General features: G+C 39.7%; 1 protein-coding gene across 1 annotated transcript; it reads right to left on the bottom strand.

Moving 5' to 3' along the window:
* Positions 1 to 12,757: 12,757 nt before the first annotated feature.
* On the bottom strand, positions 12,758 to 19,596 carry LOC116714916 (uncharacterized). Its single transcript, XM_032555716.1, has 5 exons — positions 19,416 to 19,596; positions 17,116 to 19,310; positions 15,825 to 16,020; positions 12,981 to 14,567; positions 12,758 to 12,878 (listed from the first exon to the last, which is right to left on the bottom strand). Exons 2-4 carry the CDS (start codon positions 19,092 to 19,094, stop codon positions 13,233 to 13,235), a joined length of 3,510 nt encoding a protein of 1,169 aa, XP_032411607.1. The 5' UTR covers positions 19,095 to 19,310; positions 19,416 to 19,596; the 3' UTR covers positions 12,758 to 12,878; positions 12,981 to 13,232.
* Between the last annotated feature and the right edge of the window lie 225 nt (positions 19,597 to 19,821).

Genomic DNA, 19,821 nt, shown 5'->3' with positions numbered 1-19,821 from the left:
TCTGAAGTGGCCTTCTATGAGCCCTGATCTGAATCCTATTCAGCATCTTTGCAAGGAGCTGAAACATGCCATCTGGAAAAAACTTCGAACCTGAGACAACTGAAGCAGTTTGCTCATGAGGAGTGGGCCAAAATACCTGCTGAGAGGTGCAGAAGTCTCATGGACAGTTATAGGAACCATTTGATTGCAGTGATTGACTCAATGGTTGTGCAACAAAATATTAAGTTAAAGGTACCATCACTTTTCCTTTGTCTTTTCCTTTTTCATTAGTTTATTTTTTAAAATAATTCTGTTGAATAATTTTTTTCCCATCATACACTGATTTAAGGATAAAAACGTATGTCTGATGTTGCAGTTAGAAGTACCGTTTCTGGATTTTATGTTCTACCATGCACCTTTTATAATAGTGTGATGGACCGAGCAGTCAAAGGAAAGTCAAGCACAGGTTTAAATTAAAAAAGAATTGTTTTTTATTCAACCCAAAACAGAAACTTGGGTAAATAATGAAAAGGTGACAAAGTTGTGCCCATAAGAGGCCAAAGTAACAAACTTCAACTCAGACTAACTCAAACAAACAGCCCTACCTAAATGAGACAAAGAGGAAACTTAAATACTGGCTGATCAGGCCACATAAAAGACATGAAGGAAGAACACACAAAAACCTAACTGTAGCTAACATAGGAACATCCCATCCCCCCCTCTTGATGATGAGTAGTGGTATAAACCAATTTGCAGTCTCAGCAGGCTTGTTCCACCCCTTCTCCACCTCTTTGTTCCCCTGAAGGACTGGAGTCTGGCACTGAGGTAACTCAAAAAACAAAGGTTCAATCAAGCAAAACATAACTGTAAACTAAAACGTGTGCACTTATTCTAGAATACAGTGTTATAATGTATTGCCTTCTAAACAAACTAGCCATTCTCTAAATTAAATCCTAGACTTAAAGAAACCCAAACATAAGTGTGGTGAGACTGACTAAACTATTGTGTGTGGTGTGATTGAATGTTGCCACATTTGTGTGGCTGCAACTGCAGCCATCACAATGGACAGGTACAAAAATTATTAGATTTTCTTTCATTAAAGAAAAATTATACGATCATTCTTTTTAAAACCTTGTTTTCATTGGCTTTGGTTTGTTTTCTTTCCTTTGTAGAAACAAAAGACATAAATCAAGACAGTTTCAATTATGTAGCAAAATGTTTTTACATCAGGCTACAGTTTAGCTACTCTAAGCTGTAGTTGGCGATATGTTGTTTGCTGCTGAGCATGGTTATTTATGTGGCTAAAAAAACATTACTTTTACATCAACTTCTAAGTTATGTGAAACTTCTGTTAAAATTGTTTGGAGGCACAGAATCAGTCCAGTACCGGTCCACATTCTCAGGGGAGAGACTCACCTGGTACAAATGAAATGTTTAGTTATCGGAGTTACGCTTGAGACAAATTAATTTAATCAAAGTATATCATGAATATGTGTGTATGTATTCCATCTTAAACAGGGGTACACTGATTGGGTCCTGGGGCTTTAAAAGATCAGGCTTTCAAAAAGTAAGGCAGACAAGACCTGCCTGGCCAAAAGTGATGCATTATGATGGTAAATAATAGTTGTTAACAAAAACACTACATTTGCATGTTTTAAAGCCAACAGAAAAAAACATGTATATATAAGATTTTTACAGTGTGTAATGCCTTCATTGTATTAGTGTGAAACACTAACCAGGTTAAGTAAAAGTTGGTTATTACTGTTTAAGGTGAAAAGGCCTACAATGAATTGTATTTAAGGAAATGTTATGGTGTGTAGGAGAATGGGGTTGTATATGACTTAGGGGTTTACAAAATCTTTAAAGCAATATTTAAAGGTTGTTGAAGGTGGGCACTTGTTTCTCTGCTCCCTCCCTACCCACTGTGTGCCTGCCTTTTGCTCTATGTCCTGTTCTGTCTTTTTTGGAGTCTGTATTTTATAACAATTAATTTGATTTATAAAGCCCTTCTTATCTCCAGTTGAAATCTCAAAGGACTCATTTACACGCTGATAATGAAGCTACAGGATTGTAGCTACAGCCTCCCTGGGGCAAGCTGACAGAAACAAGGCTGCAAATTTTGCACCATCGATGCTTCTGACCAACACAACAGGCAAGGTGGGTGAAGTGTCTTGCCCAAGAACACAAATGACAAGAGCGGAAGTGTCCTCTGAATTGCAAATTATGGATCTGGTCAGCTGGTCTCTCAATTCAATTGATCAATTTTTCTCAACGAGAAGACTGGCAAAGGAGAGCCCTCTTGCCCTGACCACACATATGATGGCTACATTATGGATTCCTGGGGGAAGTGGAAGATAATGTGCCTGTCCATATTGTCAGTCAAAGACATGTATGTAATTGGATTTTTTAAAAAGGTTTTATTGGCTCTAGTGGCCTTTATTTGAAAGTGATCAGATAGGAAAGTGAGAGAGGAGGAAGACATGCGGCAATAGTCAACAGGCCAGGACTTGAACCTGTGACAGTCACGTCGAGCATTAAGGCATCCATACTTGGGTTGTGCTTTACCTCTCGGTGCCACTAAAACAATCCTTTTAATTGGATTTTTGATAATAGGATTTCTGCTGCACCCTCAGGCTCCTGTCTTCCCATGTTTCTGTTTGTCTTTCTTTGGACTTGCTGTACTCAAATGAAATTTTGTTGTGCATCTGTACAATGACAATAAAAGTCATTATGTTTTCTTCTCTTCTGTCCAAGTTCCAGAGAGGTGAAATATAACAGCTTTGCCTGTTTGGTTCCTTATCACAACCAATACCAAAAGATTCTGCTAAGAGAACCTTGAACCCAATTTTGAAAGAGTTAAAACCATTTTGATGATTTTTCCAAGGAATTTGACAGTCATTTTGAAGAGTAGGATGTAACTGAAAGTTAGAGAGTTTTAAAGTGAAGACATGACAGTGGACCAGCTGGTCAGCAGTTATCTACAAAACCAAACTAATTCCAATAGCAGTTAGTACATGAAGAAATGTTAATCCAAACCATTCCACTTCATAAATCAAATTTTGAGAAAACATGAGGTTGCCAAAATTTCTCCTTCAATCTATTGTTTGCATCTATTTAGAAGGATAAACCAAATCTTATGTTTCTCCTTGGAGGTTGTTATTCCCGCTTGAGACTTCATGTTAAAAGTGCAAGGAGTAAAGTACATATGGCATGAAACGTAAAACCTTCAGTCTTATGTTTATCACTGAATTTGTTAATGTATAAAATTATATCTTCAAGACATGTTGGATAGTTTTCATAAATGTAATCTAAGAAGCCTAAGGAACAAATATTAACTATGTATTCATTGCTTGTAATTTGAATTAAGATCAATATTTTAGTGTAAAATTGTTTGATTGCATTAAAATCCCACAAACCTTGCTGGTCTGCCAGACCCACGAACATTAACCAAATGATAAAAACATAAAGGCGTTGACTCAGAAGGTGAAAAAAAGGCTGCCACTGTTTGTTGTTACCATGAAAGAAAGGAAGCTCAGGGTTATGATTTCAGCACATGGTCTTTCTGCATTGAGTTTGCATTTTTCTCACATGCATGCATGAGTTCTACCTGTCCTTGTGATTGATTAGCGACCTGGCCAGGATGTTCCCCTTTGACCTCTGGAAATAGGCATCCACCTTCCTGTGAACATGCATCAGGTAGATGGTTAAGAAAACTCTCTTTCAGACTGCCTGCATGTTTCAACTGCCAACCCTCACTTTGCAATCATAGGATGTTGTTTAGTGCACACACATGACCTCGTTACCATGAAAACTGTGACATAAGCTGCGGGGGGGAGGGAGGGACTCACTAAAAGTAATCACTTCTAATACCTGAGTGATGTTTTTCCTTCTTTCACTTCCAGAACTTTTATCACTGTATTAAACACACCAATAACCTATCTTCATTCAAAACAAGTAGCTTTTCAAAGATTCATAAATAGTTGTTTGAAATCTGTGTTGATCCTATCTGGCATCAGAACACAAATGTGCATCATCTTTTGCAGCATGTTGCATCAGGGCACTTTAACACACACCAAAGCAGGCAGAGAGAAAAGTTGGGCATTGCTGCTTGTCACAAACACGTCGCATGGCCCTGGGAGTCCTTCATCCCTTGGGTTGGGGTTACCTAGACCTGATCGTCATCACACCTGATGCTTGAAACTGCTGCCACTCCCTCAGAGCCTGTTTTCTATTCTCAGACTGTAGTGTTTGACTCAGATGTCAGAGCCAGAAGGAAATCTTGTAGGGATTCTTGAAACAAGATAAGACTTTACTGAGACCAACTAAACAGAAATGAATTAATGCACTTACAGTAAAAAGAAAGCACACAATTTCTCTGGATAAACATTTTATTACACCTGTGTTTAAGAGGGCGTATTATGCAAATTCATATTTTGGAGGTTTTTGTACTCCCAGTTAGGTTTCTACTGATTCTAACAACAACCCAATGGCTTAAAAAAAAAAAAAAACAGTTGGATTTTAGAAAAATTTCATGTTTTTTGGTGTATAGAAAACAAGCCATTTCAAAAACCTGTGGAATGCAACGTTATAAATCAGCAGGCACTGCCCCTCACCTACCAACCCCAGCAAAGTCAAGCCCATCACCCAGCAACTCAAGCTCAGCTGGTTTTCCCGCTGTCTGCTCTGTACAATGGCCCCTGGAAAAGACATGTTTTGTTATTGACTTATGCTATCCAGAAACCACTTGCAGTCTTCTCTTGTTGGTTGTGCAGGAGGCTCTACTTCTGCTTTTCAAAGATGTACAATTGTATAATTGCATTTCTGTTTGCAGCCAATTTCATGTGTGGGTGTAAACATTGAGTTGGGTGGTGTGACCAGCAGCAACTTATATGGATTTAAAGTGACAAGAGGCTCTAAAACAGCTCATTCTTAAAAGAGCTCAAAATAGGCACAACTGAACAGACTAAAATCTCATATTGTAAGAATAATTTAGTGAAAAAACATGTAATGAACATGTTTCCATAGTTGATAGACCTATCCTTTTTGAAGAAGCACAACAGGTCTTCTTTAATGACTGAAAACCCCACAATGTTTACTGAAATAAACTGAAACTGACAAAAGTAGTAATACAAAAATTTTATTGAAAATGTATCAATGAAAATTAGACATTGCTTTTGCACTGTGGTTCAACATGATTGTTTAAAAAACAAAACAGGCCTTGACACTGAAACTATTAACATAGCGGGCTTTGTAGGCTATTCACATGTTTTTGTTTTTGTTTTGATCAATAAATTGCATACAACATGTGTTGCCCTCAACATGTGTTGCTACATTTTATTTCTCTTTTGGCCTGTGAAAATGTTAAAATGCTAACAAAATCACTTGTACAGCAAGTGGCGACTTTTATAGTTCCTGTAAAATAAATGTAAATGAACATTTTTATACGATTTTATTCCTCAAATTGACCAGAGTCTTAAATTTATTTTTAAAATAGTGGTACTAAGACAGATAGACAAGCCATTCAAGTAGGGCTGGAGACCCACAGTATTAAATTATTATCTGGTGGCCTTTGTTAAGGCTGTAAATGAACAGCCTTAAAAAAGGCTGTTCATTTACATTACTTTGTAATAATCCCATCCCCCAGCATTGATGATAGGACTTATGGCTCTTAGAAGGGAACAGAATCTCATTTTACTTCTAAGAGCCATTAAAAATATCAATTTCTGAACATTTACATTTTAAAGGCATAAAATGACTTAAAAATGTAAATGTTCAGAAATTGAAAATGTAATGTCTTAGAAGGGAACCGAATCCCATCCCCCAGCATTGACATGATGGGGGATGGGATTATTACAAAGTAATGTAAATGAACAGCCTTTGTTAACACCCCCAGGTTTCTCAGCAGGTTTGGGACAGTTCTTGGGAAGAAACTTTAAGAAATATTTTCTCGAAAATGTAGTTTTCTGAGTGGAAACATTCAAATGGCCATATCTTCTTCATTTCTTTTATGATTTCCATGTGTTTGACATCAGTGGAAAGTGTAGAATCCACACTTTCAGTATGTGTAGATAACTGGAAATGCCCCTCAGGAGTCTTGGTTATTTGTTGACCAGATGCATATTATTCAAAAGCTTAATGTCCACAGGAATATTGCCAACTTCCCTGACCACAGGAGGAAATTTGATGACAAACTATAGAATGATAATACAAATGGTAAGCAAAAAGCCCCCAAAAATTAAAGATTAACTCTAAAGACAAGGTACATCAATGTCAGATTGCACCATCCATCATCGTTTAAGACAAAGAGGACTTTATGAAAGACGAACAAGGAGGAAAGCAAAATGTAAAAAGCAAGACTGAATTTTGCCACAGTGCATAGTTATGAGCCACAAAGCTATCTGAATGTCCTTTGGAGAGATGAGACAAAATTGGAGCTTTTTCCAACAAACGAACACTGGTCTTATTGTGAAACATGGAAGAGGCAAAGCTATTCTCTGGGGGTACTTTGCTGCATGATTCAAGGCCCCCTGTGCCAGATGCAGTCTGGCACCTGCAGGGTACGACAAAATCTCAAGACTATCAGAGAAATGTGCTACCTAGTGTAAGAAAGCTTGGTTTCTGTCGCTGGTCAGGGGTCTTCCAACAGGATAACCAGGCCTGTTTTATTAGTTTGTTTTTTAAAATGATTCTGTGAACCACAATTCAAAAGCAATTTTAATGGTTTATTTTAAGCTATTTTTATTGCTTTAGTCATTTTCAAGATTTTTCAGTGAACATTGTGGGCTGTTTGGTCACTTCCAGAGGGGTACCAACAATTATGTACAGATGTTTATTATCAGGAACTAATATATTTTATCTTATAAGGACTTTGAGTGAAATAGTCTTAGCTTTTCGGTTTTTAAGCTGATCTAAGCTAAAGAAACAACCTGCCAGCTGGGACATCTGAAGCCAGACTTTGAGGCTGTACCAAGTGTCAGGTGAAGTCCCTCTTTGATGCTTGTGTCCTCTTGCTGAAAACCACGTGACTGACAACAAACGATGCTTCGCATTACTTGGGACACGTGACTGCTTCATTTTGCGTCTCGGTTTTCAAAATAAAAGCGCGATGAGCCGTGCTACTTCCTGGGTTTCTGTAGGTAATTTGGTCGCATCAGATCATCTGATGAGAGTATTTGTCTTCACCAGTGGTCAAAATAAAAGGAACATTGACAAACTTATTGAATAAGTATTGATGATGGCACTCATCAAAATGTAATGTTTGTTACTGGTTTTCTCAATTGTTGATTATGGTGTTTTTTCTGACTTTATATTTTTGTGTTTTGATGAAGTGCTACACAAAAAAACTCGGTAGATCGACTGAAATGGAGCCAGCAAGAGGAAAATCTCTGGCATCAACTTTGAGATGATTGCTCACAATAAGATTCTCCTTAGATAAAAATAATTAACCCCTCCACCTCCCAAATTCTCACCTTCTGGAAATTTCCACAATTATTTGTAGTTTGATCAGCAAAGATATATCAGTCTTGCACAGCAGAAACAGACTTAAAGCTACTGCAAGAGTAAAATTCTGTGTGTAGCTAAATACAAAGGATCAGAGCCAACTAGAAATCTAAGAAAAAGAACTTAGAAAAAGTTTAGGTTTTCAGGAAGCGAGTCAAAACAAAGAATACTGTCAACAAGTACTGCACTCCCAAGACACTAAAACATCAAATAATTTTATTGTCAAATCAGTCTATGGCCTAAAAGAAAACACAACACAACTACTGGCAGTCAACCACGATTAGTTTGGCTATAAATCATTTTAATGACGGGAAAATATGACAGTTAAATAGGATGTAACTGACTCTCATGTTACTAAATGTGAGTTTGACAAAAACTTTGTGACAATAATTCATTTACTAATTTTTTGAAGTATGATCAATCTGAGAGACGAGGTTGTTGTAGTTTCAGCAGCAGATGTCACTAATGAGGAATGAATGAACCACAGAGTAATGAACCTTTGGGCAAAGCAAAGGGCTGGGAAGCTTCAGTGCTTCATGAGGCTTCATTTGCCCATCTCAGCAGCTTTAGATGTTTCAGCACAATGGAGTGAGAGTCTGGTATGAAGTGAATCGTCTCCCAGCACAAGCAGTAATTCTGTCCTACTATTCACATCATTGGTTCTGGTTACCGAGGTTTTCAAGCATTTGCTTATGGAAAATTTCCATAACCACATCATGTCAATAGAGTTGAGGTTCAGACATTTGACTGTCAATGTCAGCATCAGGGTCAGCCTATGAAGCCCAAAACTATGTTGAATTAGAAATAAATAATAATCCTAAAATACATTTGTCTGAAGAACAAACTGAAACCCAATATGTTCTTCAGGCAAATGTATTTGACACAGCAACAACCTTAAAATGCCACAGCTGAGTGCACAGCTCTATACATTGATGGTATGGGGCAGAAAGGGCCATTTGAAATTAACTGTACATGTTTGTTTTAAATGACAAAAATTCAACAGTTAGAGACGATCAATTCCACCTATTTTGAAAAAGTAGAAAAAAAAACACATTACATTTGAACATTTACAGGTGTAAAAAAAATCCTCCCCTCCACCTCCCTCTGGCAATTCTGGTGTAAAATGTCACATTGTGGATTCCTTTTACAACAACTGTACGCAACCTTCTTCTGCTGGTTCAACTAACATGTGAGGAGTGCAAATTGTGAGCAGTCCTTTCAAATATAACATACTGGCCGGAGACTTCAGTTTTTCTATGATATTCTTGACCTTTCAGCTACACACAGAGACCTTTTCTAACTGTAAAGCCTCTCTGCAGAGTACAAGAGCTGGATGAAGTGAAAACATCACAGGACATTGAATCACAAATAGTCCTTGGAGACTGTTCTTTGTTTAAATCACAAAGCCTGTAGAGTGTGTTCAGTATGAAGGAACACACATCTCGAAATCTGTCATTACGAGAAATCAGCTGCGGTATATGTAATTGAATTTAATTATTGGTAAACTTTGTGAAAAAATGCCTCTATATATATTATTGGAACAATTCAGTTGAATTCAAATTCAGCAATACTTTATTAATCATAAAGGGAAATTAAATAATTTTGTAATTCATGTTTATTCAGTATTATTCCAAGAGGTACTACAGATGGTGATGGCTGTAGGCAGGATAACACAGAAATGCTGGTACTGCTCTGAAAACTTCAGTCAAAAACTCACCAGTGAGGCCTGTGAATGCCTGGCTGCTCATGTTGAAGCAGCTTTTGGCTGACTTAGTGACACATATGAACCACCCACACAGAAGGTTTGGGTCTAATGCAAATGTGTGCATATTCTGTAGGACATGCTGTCTAAACCCATTGGTTCTGTCCTGCTTTGTGGGAGCTTAGCTCAACATATAACCTACCTAGCAGCTGATTGTACATCTGTTGCACTTAGTTACATCACATTTTGTGTGTTTATGTCAGAAAAGCAGCACTGAGCATTGCTTTTACAGTTTAAACAAGTGTCTAGCTTTCTGTGAAAATGTTTTGTTTGGAACATTTAGTCTAATCCACTGGACTGAACAGCACATGCATTAGTAAAATACATGTTTACATTTATAAGATTATCATTTATGCATTTAATAATACTCTGATCCACAGAGAGAAAAACAAACAGCCAAACTACCATGTGTTTGTAAAGTGAAATTAACAAACTTACAGAATAACCAAAAAGGAACAAACCATCAGTGAATGAATGAATGAATAAATGAATGAGTGAATTAATTGCAGAATTAAATTCACAATCTGGGGGTAACAAGATTTTTTGGAATGAGTTGCAGGCATCAAATCCAAATAAATGAATATTTGTAAAAAAAAAAAGTTTATATATAAATATACTGTAGATAGTATAGTATCTATTTGAACATGAAATATCTTGTCAGTGCAAGTCCACAAATGTTCTGGAAGTTTCCCACACAGCTTTACTGCACATGCGCTCTGCTGAGCTGAAGCATTCACACCTGTAACAAAAATATTCAAGTCCAGTTTACTCAAAATAACTTAGTCTTATACTTCTCTGAGGCCAAACATGTATGGAGAGCTATTTCAGCCAAAATTAAATAAATAAATAAATAAATAGGAAAATAAATAAAAAAAAGTAATTGGCTTCTTTATTCCTATTTATATTTATTCATTTATACACTTATTTTATTTATCCATGCATTTATTTCTGACTATCCTTTTTTCATTTCCTTATTTTCCTTCATTTATTTATTTTTCCCTTTTCCTTATTCATTTGCCCTTTTTTAATTTTCCATTTTCCTTATTTGTTTCTGTTTCATTATGATAATGAGGAGGGGCGGCACAGTGAGGGACTGCACAGTGGCGCAGTTGGTAGCACTGTTGCCTTGCAGCAAGAAGGTCCTGGGTTCAATTCCCGACCGGAGTTTGCATGTTCTCCCTGTGCATACGTGGGTTCTCTCCGGGTACTCCGGCTTCCTCCCACAGTCCAAAAGCATGACTGTCAGGTTAATGGGCTCTTTGCACCTCAGCTTCCGCGGGGAAAAGCGGCTCAATCGTTTCCGATCTATTGAAAAAGGCACTTTACACTGGGTGTTTGCAGGGCTTGTCCAAGGTAACAATTAATGATGTACATCGATCCGAAGCCCTGACAAATAAACTGGAGAAAGGTTTTAAGATGTTCGCTTCATTATACACAGATACGAAGATGAGTTTTACTTTCTTTAAACTTTGTGGCTAACATTAGCTTTAGCTTATGCTAGACATTTTTCTTGTAAAAATGTGCTATTTAAGTATCTAAACATTTTTCACCATTCATTAACGGACAATGTTTTTACCTTGTTTTCAAGTATATTACGTGCGTTTATTGTCGTTAGTGTCAGAGACCAAGTAACGGGGGATTTTACGGTTCAGGCTTCTGAAGCCTGAGGAACAACAAGCCCATAGCTTAACAGTAGAGCAGCTCTGGTGTCAGAGTTCTAGTTCAGCTGACAGTTCAGGTTCAGAGTTGTTGCTTTTAGAAAAATATAACCATGTTCCTTAAGGTCTCTGTGTTACTTCGCTTTATTAGTTTTGCATGCTTCTTGTGAAGCAGGATGGTGTTTACAGCGGTTTGTACAGGCGGATCAGTTGCTCGGCTGTCTGGCTCTGGTCTGCTCTCTCGTTCCCGTAAACTTGCTCTTTCAGGCTGAATACAGAAGTGATTCCATGGAAATAACACAGGAGGCTCCTTTACCTTCTTCTTTAGGCTGAAGAAGCTGATCCAGAGTGAAGTGACGGCTGTAAACTTTGCTGTGCGGCGTTAGCGTTAACTGGTAGCGACAAATATTTACAAGCCATCGTCTTCTTAATTCAGGACCGCTTGGAAATCCATGAAAACTTAAAAGCCCATTATATTAGGAAGACAGCAATGTTCATAGTATTGTTTTATTTGCGTCTGAAATAAGACTTTGTCTTTTCTAGCTGTCATGGTAACTCAAAGCAGAAAAAAGAGAGCCGCATTTGCGCATGCGGTTGTGACGTCAGCGCGGCAGGTGCAAAGAGCCCATTGGTCTATCTAAATTCTCCCTAGGGGTGAGTGTGTGTGTGTGAATGGTTGTTTGTCCTGTATGTCTCTGTGTTGCCCTGCGACAGACTGGAGACCTGTCCAGGGTGAACCCCGCCTCTCGCCCGGAACGTAGCTGGAGATAGGCACCGGCAACCCTCCCGACCCCATTAGGGGACAAAGGGTGAACAGAAAATGGATGGATGGATGGATGGAGGAGGGGCGGTGATATCAGGCTACAACTTCTCCAAATTGGTTGGTTAGCATCACACTGTATTTTGCTTCAAGAGGATGGCAACCTACTACCAGCTTATCAGTGAGCTGGAACTTGGCAACTTTATTAGAAAATAATGTTATAACTCCTGACTTTATTATTTTTCGTGTTTCAGTTAGTGGCTCTCATGGCTCAGAGGTTCACCATCGGGTTTTCTATAGATTTTACGAAGCGGCTGCTGAAGTTGGCTTCCGATTGAAGCTTCCTTACAAAAACACAACAAAGGTTTCATAGTAGTCATATTTAATGAATTAGAATGAGTTCCAAAGAGGCTTGTATGTTAGATTAAAAGTACATTTTGAAAGTAACATTTAAGCAGGTAATAAACATATTTTTCACTCCTGATGTAATATTCTAATCTGAAATGCCATGTTTTCATTAACTGTAACCAAGAAATCATCATTAAAATAAATAAAAGCTTTAAAATATATGTGTAATTAATCTATTATGGGTTTATTTGTGAGCTGACTGTGAATCTCTGAGTCCATGAGAGTCGCCAACTGAAACACGTTCTGTCTGAAGTCCACACGAAAAATAATCACTGATAAGCTGGTAGTAGGTCGCCATCCTCTTGAAGCAAAATACAGTGTGATGCTAACCAACCAATTTGGAGAAGTTGAAGCCTGAAGACTCCGCCCCTCCTCATTATCATAATAAAGCAGAAACAAATAAGGAAAATGGAAAATTAAAAAAGGGCAAATGAATAAGAAAAAGGAAAAAAGGAATAAACAAACGAAAATAAGGAAATTAAAAAAGGACAGGCAGAAATAAATGTGGGAATAAATAAATAAATAAATGTAAATGGGAATAAAGAAGTCAATTACTTATGTATTTATTTCCCTATTTATTTATTTAGTTTTGGCTGAAATAGCTTTCCACAGGGCAGGGGGATTTAAAATCCTGTATTTAATGTTATCTTGGTAATTTTCTTAGTTTCCTGTTGTCAAGCTGATACTGTACTGTCTTTCCCACTTCACCACGAAGTAGAGGACCGGCAGCAAGGTTCAACACCTTTCTTCCATTAACACACTGAAGACAATTCTCTTTGTCCACAGGTTTACTAATGCAGAAAGTGTGAAACTGAAATAAATACAACAAAAAATACGATTACAACATGCACCATTTTGTTACAGTAAAATATAGTGAATAAGCTAAACATAAGTAGATAATAAACATACATACAGACGATAACACGAAAGACGAAGGATGGAGGCAGATGGACGTGGATAATGATCAGACGTCAAGCACCATGTAAACATCCACCGATTTTTTACTTCCTGTGACGTCACTTGCTATTTACAAAATCTCCTGTTGGGGGTGCTAAAACTACACTTACAACAACACTAATACCACTCTAACAGCACACTCCCCGCCTGGCATAGATAAATGCCACTATCAACATTGAATAAGAAACACTTCTAAAACAATTTAGTCCTACGGTGGTGATAACAGAAGAATGAGCTCCGTCACTGGCCTCAGAAATACTTTAGTTCCATCCTGCCTTGACACCTTGACCTCTGCTTTGCGGACCTTGTTGTCTTGACTGGGGAGAACTTGAGTAATTATTCCCAGGGGCCATTCATTCCTCTTGAGTTGCTGGTCCCGTAGAAGCACAATGCTCCCAGTCTCCAGATTCGTCTGATTGTCGTGCCACTTCCTTCTTGGCTGCAATGTTGACAGATACTGTCTTCTCCATTTGCTCCAGAAAGTTTGGGCCAGATGTTGGACTTGGCGCCATTGCTGCTTACAGAGGTCCTTAACATTAGGGTCTGCAGGTGGAACTGATGGAACACCCGTCTTTTGAGTTAAGAGGGTAGCTGGGGTGAGTATAACTGGGTCACTTGGATCAGTAGACACTGGTAGGAGAGGCCTTGAATTTATAATCGCTACCACTTCTGCCATCAGTGTAGTAAGCACCTCATGTGTCAAACTTGATGTCCCAACTTGCAGAAACATTGAATCCAGGATTCTTCTGGCTATGCCAATTAACCTTTCCCACGAGCCACCCATATGAGATGCATGTGGGGGGTTAAAGACCCATGAGCAGCCTCTGTCTGCCAAATACTTCTCAACAGATTTGGAGTCAATATTAGATGGGATCTTTAGGTCTGCTGATGCACTCACAAAATTTGTGCCTCTGTCCGATCGGATCTGTTTCACAGGACCTCGAATGGCCAAAAATCTCCTGAGGGCATTGATAAAGCAGGAGGTGTCTAAAGACTCGATAACCTCAATGTGAACTGCTCTAACAGCCATGCAAGTGAATATCACAGCCCATCTTTTACTATGGGCGAGACCACCCCTTGTACGCCTTGCAACAACATTCCATGGGCCAAACACATCCAATCCAATGTAAGTAAATGGAGGGTCCATGGAGAGACGATCTGCTGGCAAGTCGGCCATCTTTTGTTGTGGAGGGACACCACGGAGCTTTCGACATGTGACACAATGATAAATGACATTGCCAACCAGTCTCTTCAAACCAATAATCCAGATACCTGCTGCACGAATTGCACCTTCGGTGTAGTGACGGCCTTGGTGCAGGGTTTGTTCATGGTAATATCGGACCAACAGTGTGGCAATATGGGTCTTACCAGGAATGATCTTAGGGTGCTTTTCTTCCAGAGAAATTTCTCCATGTCTCATCCGACCACCTACTCTTAGGATGTTGTGTTCATCAATAAAGGGATCCAGGGCCTTAAGAGGACTTCTTCGTGAGATCACTTGACCGTTTTTGAGACAGGCCAATTCTTCAGCATATGCCTCTTCCTGGACAGTCCGAATAATGACATCCTCTGATAGATTGAGCTGGTCAGGTGTGCCTGCTTTCTGACATAAGTGCCACCTTTTACACTGTCTGTTTTCTGTGACCGTATGAAAGCTGATTGCAACATGAAGAAGAGTAGCAATGGCACGTCTCAAAGCTTGCCAGGTAGAGAACTTAGAAAAGCGATGGGAACCAAGCAATGTAAGAGAAGCCTGTGTTTTCAGAGTGGAGATTTGGGGACGGACTTCAACATCCACGTTTGGCTCCACAAGCTCAAAGGAACCTTGTTCTAAAGATTCTTGTCTAGGCTCAGTAAGAAAACTAGGCCCTCTAAGCCAACAGGTATTTGAGAGAAAGGCAGCTGGTACAGATCTTGTTGCACAGTCTGCCGGATTTTCTACTGTTGACACATACTTCCACTGCTTGGGATGGGAGGATCTTCTTATGCGCACAACACGGTTGCTAACATATACATAAAAACGCCTTGTTTCGTTATTTATGTATCCGAGCACCACCTTACTATCAGTGTAGAAGGTTGTTGCATCCACATACACGTCAAGTTCAGATGATATGAAGTCTGCCAGCTCTACAGCCAGTACAGCTGCACAAAGCTCAAGTCTGGGAACTGTGTGTTCAGGTCTGGGTGCCAGTTTTGCCTTCCCCATGACAAAGCCAGTTTGTATATTTCCTGCCTCATTCACCACCTTGAGATAGGCAACTGCTGCTATAGCCTTGGTTGATGCGTCCGAAAAAACACACAGTTCTCTTGTCTTTGCTGTTGAAAGGGAAACTTCGGTATAGGGTCTTGGAATCTTCAAGCTACTTAGATCTTGCAGTGAATCTCGCCAAATCATCCATTGTTCCTCCATCATGTCAGGAAGGCGAGAATCCCAGTCTACTCTTTGCTGTGTCAGTTCTCTCAGAATGTACTTCCCTTGGATGGTCACAGGAGCCACGAATCCTAAAGGGTCGTACACACTGTTTACCACAGACAAGACGCCTCGACGTGTAAAGGGTTTCTCTACTTGATCGATTTTGAATACAAATGCGTCAGACTCCAAGTTCCAGTTCAGTCCCAAGCTCCGTTGTTCAGGAAGAACGTCTGAGCTTAGGTCCAAATCCTTCAAGTCGTTTGCACGGTCTTCAGCAGGAAAAGCTTCCATAACTTCTTTGTTGTTAGAAGCAATTTTGTGGAGCCTCAAGTTAGAGTTTGCTAGAACATCCTGTGTGTTCTTCAGCAAACTGACTGCTCCTTTTACAGTAGAAAAGGACTTAAGTGCATCGTCCACATAGAAGTCACGGTTGACAAAGTCTTTCACTCCAGGGTCATGATGTGGTTCCCCTTCCATCGCAGCTTGCCTAAGGCAGTAAATAGCGACTGCTGGACTGGGGCTGTTTCCAAACACATGCACTGTCATGCGGTACTCGATGACTTCCTGTGTAGGGTCGTTGTCCCTGAACCAAAAAAACCGTAAGAAGTTACGATCCTCTTCCCTCACAAGGAAGGAATGAAACATTTGTTTGATGTCTGCAGTTATGGCAATGGCTTCTTTGCGAAATCTCATCAGAACACCAAGGAGTAGATTGTTGAGGTCTGGTCCTTTCAAGAGAACATCATTTAAAGACACCCCCTGATGCTGTGCCCTTGAATCAAACACAACACGAATGTTGCCAGGCTTCTTTGGGTGATACACCCCAAAAATAGGAAGGTACCACCGTTCCTGGTTTAGTTTGAGAAGTGGAGCTACTTCAGCATGTCCATTTTCAAATATTTTTTCCATAAAGGAGAAGAAGTGTTGGCTCATCTCCGGTTTCCTCTCTAGGTTGTGTTTGAGAGAGTGAAATCGCCTAATAGTCTGCTGTCTATTATCAGGGAGGTGCTGTCTTGGCTGTCTGAATGGTAGAGGAGCAACCCAGCTATTACTAGCATCCTTTTTTACTCCTTGTTTCATTATTGCCATGAAGGCAAGATCTTCAAAGGATGAAGCTTGTTTATTATCTTCACTGGTAAGTTGGAACACTGTGCGACCTAGCTCAAAATCTTCTACCTCATTGACATCCTTTGATCTTTTGGGACTGTATCTCTCTTTAACATGTAGAACACTTGGACAGGGCTCAAAAATGGTTGTACGAGCCTGTTCGAGAATGTTGGTGAAATATGTGTTCACGCTGAGTGGCTTATGAACACGCCCAAGGCAGACTTTGCCCACAATCACCCATCCTAAAGCAAGTTTCTGAGCATAGGGAGCTTCTGGTGGGCCATTGATGCATTTGTGAACCTTATGAAGCCTGATGATGTCACGTCCAAGTAGGAGCATAATAGGAACATCTGGTTCGAGTTCTGGGATGAGGTGAACGATTGGTTTGAGATGTTCATGATAAAGAGCAGCACTCGGTGTTGGAATTTCTGCTCTGTTGTCTGGTATCTCGTTACACTCCAGCAGACTTGGTAGTAGCTGCACTGTTTTACCATCCATTGACTCTATACAGAAGTCTGAAGCTACTCTTCCCATATTTTCAGACATTCCAGAGCAAGTCTTTAGTGAGTACGAAGCAGCCGGGCCTTGAACACCAAACGTGTCGAAGAAACTCGAGTGTGCCAGAGACCTGTTACTCTGCTCATCTATGATAACATAAGCCTTTATGGCTTTGTCACTTTCTCCTTTAGGATAGACTCTGGCCAGGCATATCTTGGAGCAGTTCTTGACTGCACGGTCTTCTCCACAGACTGAAGTGCACTGGCTAGTAACTTCTGAAGTTTGAATGGGTTCTGGCTCCCCGCCGTGCTTGGGTGGTTGGGTGTCTTTAACCCATGGTGCCTGACCCGGGTGTAGTGCTGAAGAGTGTCTGTCACTGGTGCATTCAGTGCACTTAACAATAGTTTGGCAGTCTCTGGCAGTGTGTGCTGAGGAGTTGCAACACTTAAAACAGATGCCATTTTCTTTGAGAAAAGTTTTCCTTTCTTCTAAAGGTTTTTCCCGAAATGTACGACATTTCTGTAATGTGTGGGGCTTGTTATGTATTGGACATCTCCTATCTGGATCCTCCATGTTCTTTTTGTATCTGTTGTCTGAGCACGCAGCAGCTGATACTTCTGTTTTGTGAACTGAGATTTCCCTTGTTCTGTTTTTCCATGGAGGTCTTTGTATGTTAACTTTAACTTCATCTTGACAAACAAAGTTGAAGCTAGGATCATTCCTTATTTGTGCTTGATTGTAGATGAATGAGACAAAGACTGAGAATGGGGGGAACGGTACACAATGTAATTGTTTATAAGAAGATCCATGAGAGAGCCATTTTTCTTGTATACTATAAGGTAATTTTTGTGCTACTGCATGTACACCTCTGGGAGTATCAAGATAAGAAAGACCAGGCAGATCTCCCTCAGCCTTAGCTGCATCTAATTCCATCAGTAAATCACTGAGGTCCTGAAGTTTGGTGTGATCCTTGTTTCCAATTTTTGGAAAACGATCAAGTCTCTCAAACAATGCTTTCTCAATAGCTTCAGATGCACCATAAGACACATCTAATCTGTTCCAGATCATGTTTAACCCTCTAGCTGGCTGGTTTATATGGATAGATCTTATGCGTTTTGCATGCTCAGTTGATTCACTTCCCAGCCATTTGACAAGCAGGTCCATTTCTTCATCACATGTTAGGTTTAAGTCTCTTATGGCATTCTGGAATGAACGTCGCCAGGCCCTGTAGTTCTCCGGTCTGTCGTTAAACTGTAAAAGACCTGTTGTAACAAGTTCTCTTCGTGCTAGAAATCTGACGAAGTCTGTCATCTGTGAACCAGTTGAGTGAGCAGGCTGCTGGAAGTTGCCACGTTGGGATGTGGGACGAGCTTCCATTGCATTGTTCGTGTCACATGGTTGCTGATTTACAGTGGGACTGTGTGCAGGCATTACAGAATCTTGATCATTTTCTGTTATAGTTCTGTACTGGTGCTCCATCTGTTGCGATGAGGTGGCGTTGACATCCATTGTGATAAATGGGTTAAGGTTTTTTTGCTGTGTTTTAAACACATTAGCAACAGCAGTGCAATCATCTCTTGGTGGAGTGAGATGTGGCATGTACAACGTATTGCGTGAAGGTTGTTCTAGAGGTAGCCGTTGTGACTGTAAACACGGCGCATCGTGTGATTCCACATGTATGTCTGCTGAAAGTTTAGCCTGGTTCTCCACATACTCTTTTGTGCGCTCTGAAGAGTCAACTACTGATGAGATGAAAGGAAGCCTAGAGCTGTGTTTTCCTTCACTTGCTCCCACCACTGCTTCTAAAGCTTCTGCCTTTGCTATGGCTGCAGCAGTCTCCTTTTCTATAGTCAACATTTCCATTGAAGCTTCTAGACGAGCTTTTTCCATTTTTAACTTCATTTCTTTTTCTGCAAATACTAAACGTGCCTTTGCCGCTTCAGCGTTAGCCCTGGCTTTTGCAGCTGCAGCGCTAGTTGCTGTTCCACTGGAACGAGTGGATGACATTGATGCATAAGACCTTGTCTTTAATGACGCTGACTTTGTCTCCATATTGCAGGTCGGTAGAAGCTGTATTGTGTGATGACAGTTGCTGTAGTGACACTCACTGGATTACCTCGTGTATAACGTGCCGTCTTTTCACTGTACTGTCTTTCCCACTTCACCACGAAGTAGAGGACCGGCAGCAAGGTTCAACACCTTTCTTCCATTAACACACTGAAGACAATTCTCTTTGTCCACAGGTTTACTAATGCAGAAAGTGTGAAACTGAAATAAATACAACAAAAAATACGATTACAACATGCACCATTTTGTTACAGTAAAATATAGTGAATAAGCTAAACATAAGTAGATAATAAACAGTATACATACAGACGATAACACGAAAGACGAAGGATGGAGGCAGATGGACGTGGATAATGATCAGACGTCAAGCACCATGTAAACATCCACCGATTTTTTACTTCCTGTGACGTCACTTGCTATTTACAAAATCTCCTGTTGGGGGTGCTAAAACTACACTTACAACAACACTAATACCACTCTAACAGCACAGATACATTTGTCATGATTCATGGTTGTCTGTGCTTTGGCTTTTTATTTATGTCTGTTTTCTGATAATTTCTTAGCTTTTAATTTTTTTCATTTGTTTTTTTTTGTTTCAGTTAATTCCTATGTGTTCTTTATTATGGTTAGGTCAAGTATTTTCTTTATTCACGCCTTTGTGTTTAGCTTCTTATTCTTTTTTATGGCAGTAGAGGACTTTAGTTTGATAGTA

Source organism: Xiphophorus hellerii, chromosome 23, assembly GCF_003331165.1.
Source record: "Xiphophorus hellerii strain 12219 chromosome 23, Xiphophorus_hellerii-4.1, whole genome shotgun sequence".
Classification (NCBI taxonomy): Eukaryota; Metazoa; Chordata; class Actinopteri; order Cyprinodontiformes; family Poeciliidae; genus Xiphophorus; species Xiphophorus hellerii.
Note: the sequence above shows the minus strand (reverse complement) of the source record. Positions and strands in the feature narration are given on the sequence as shown.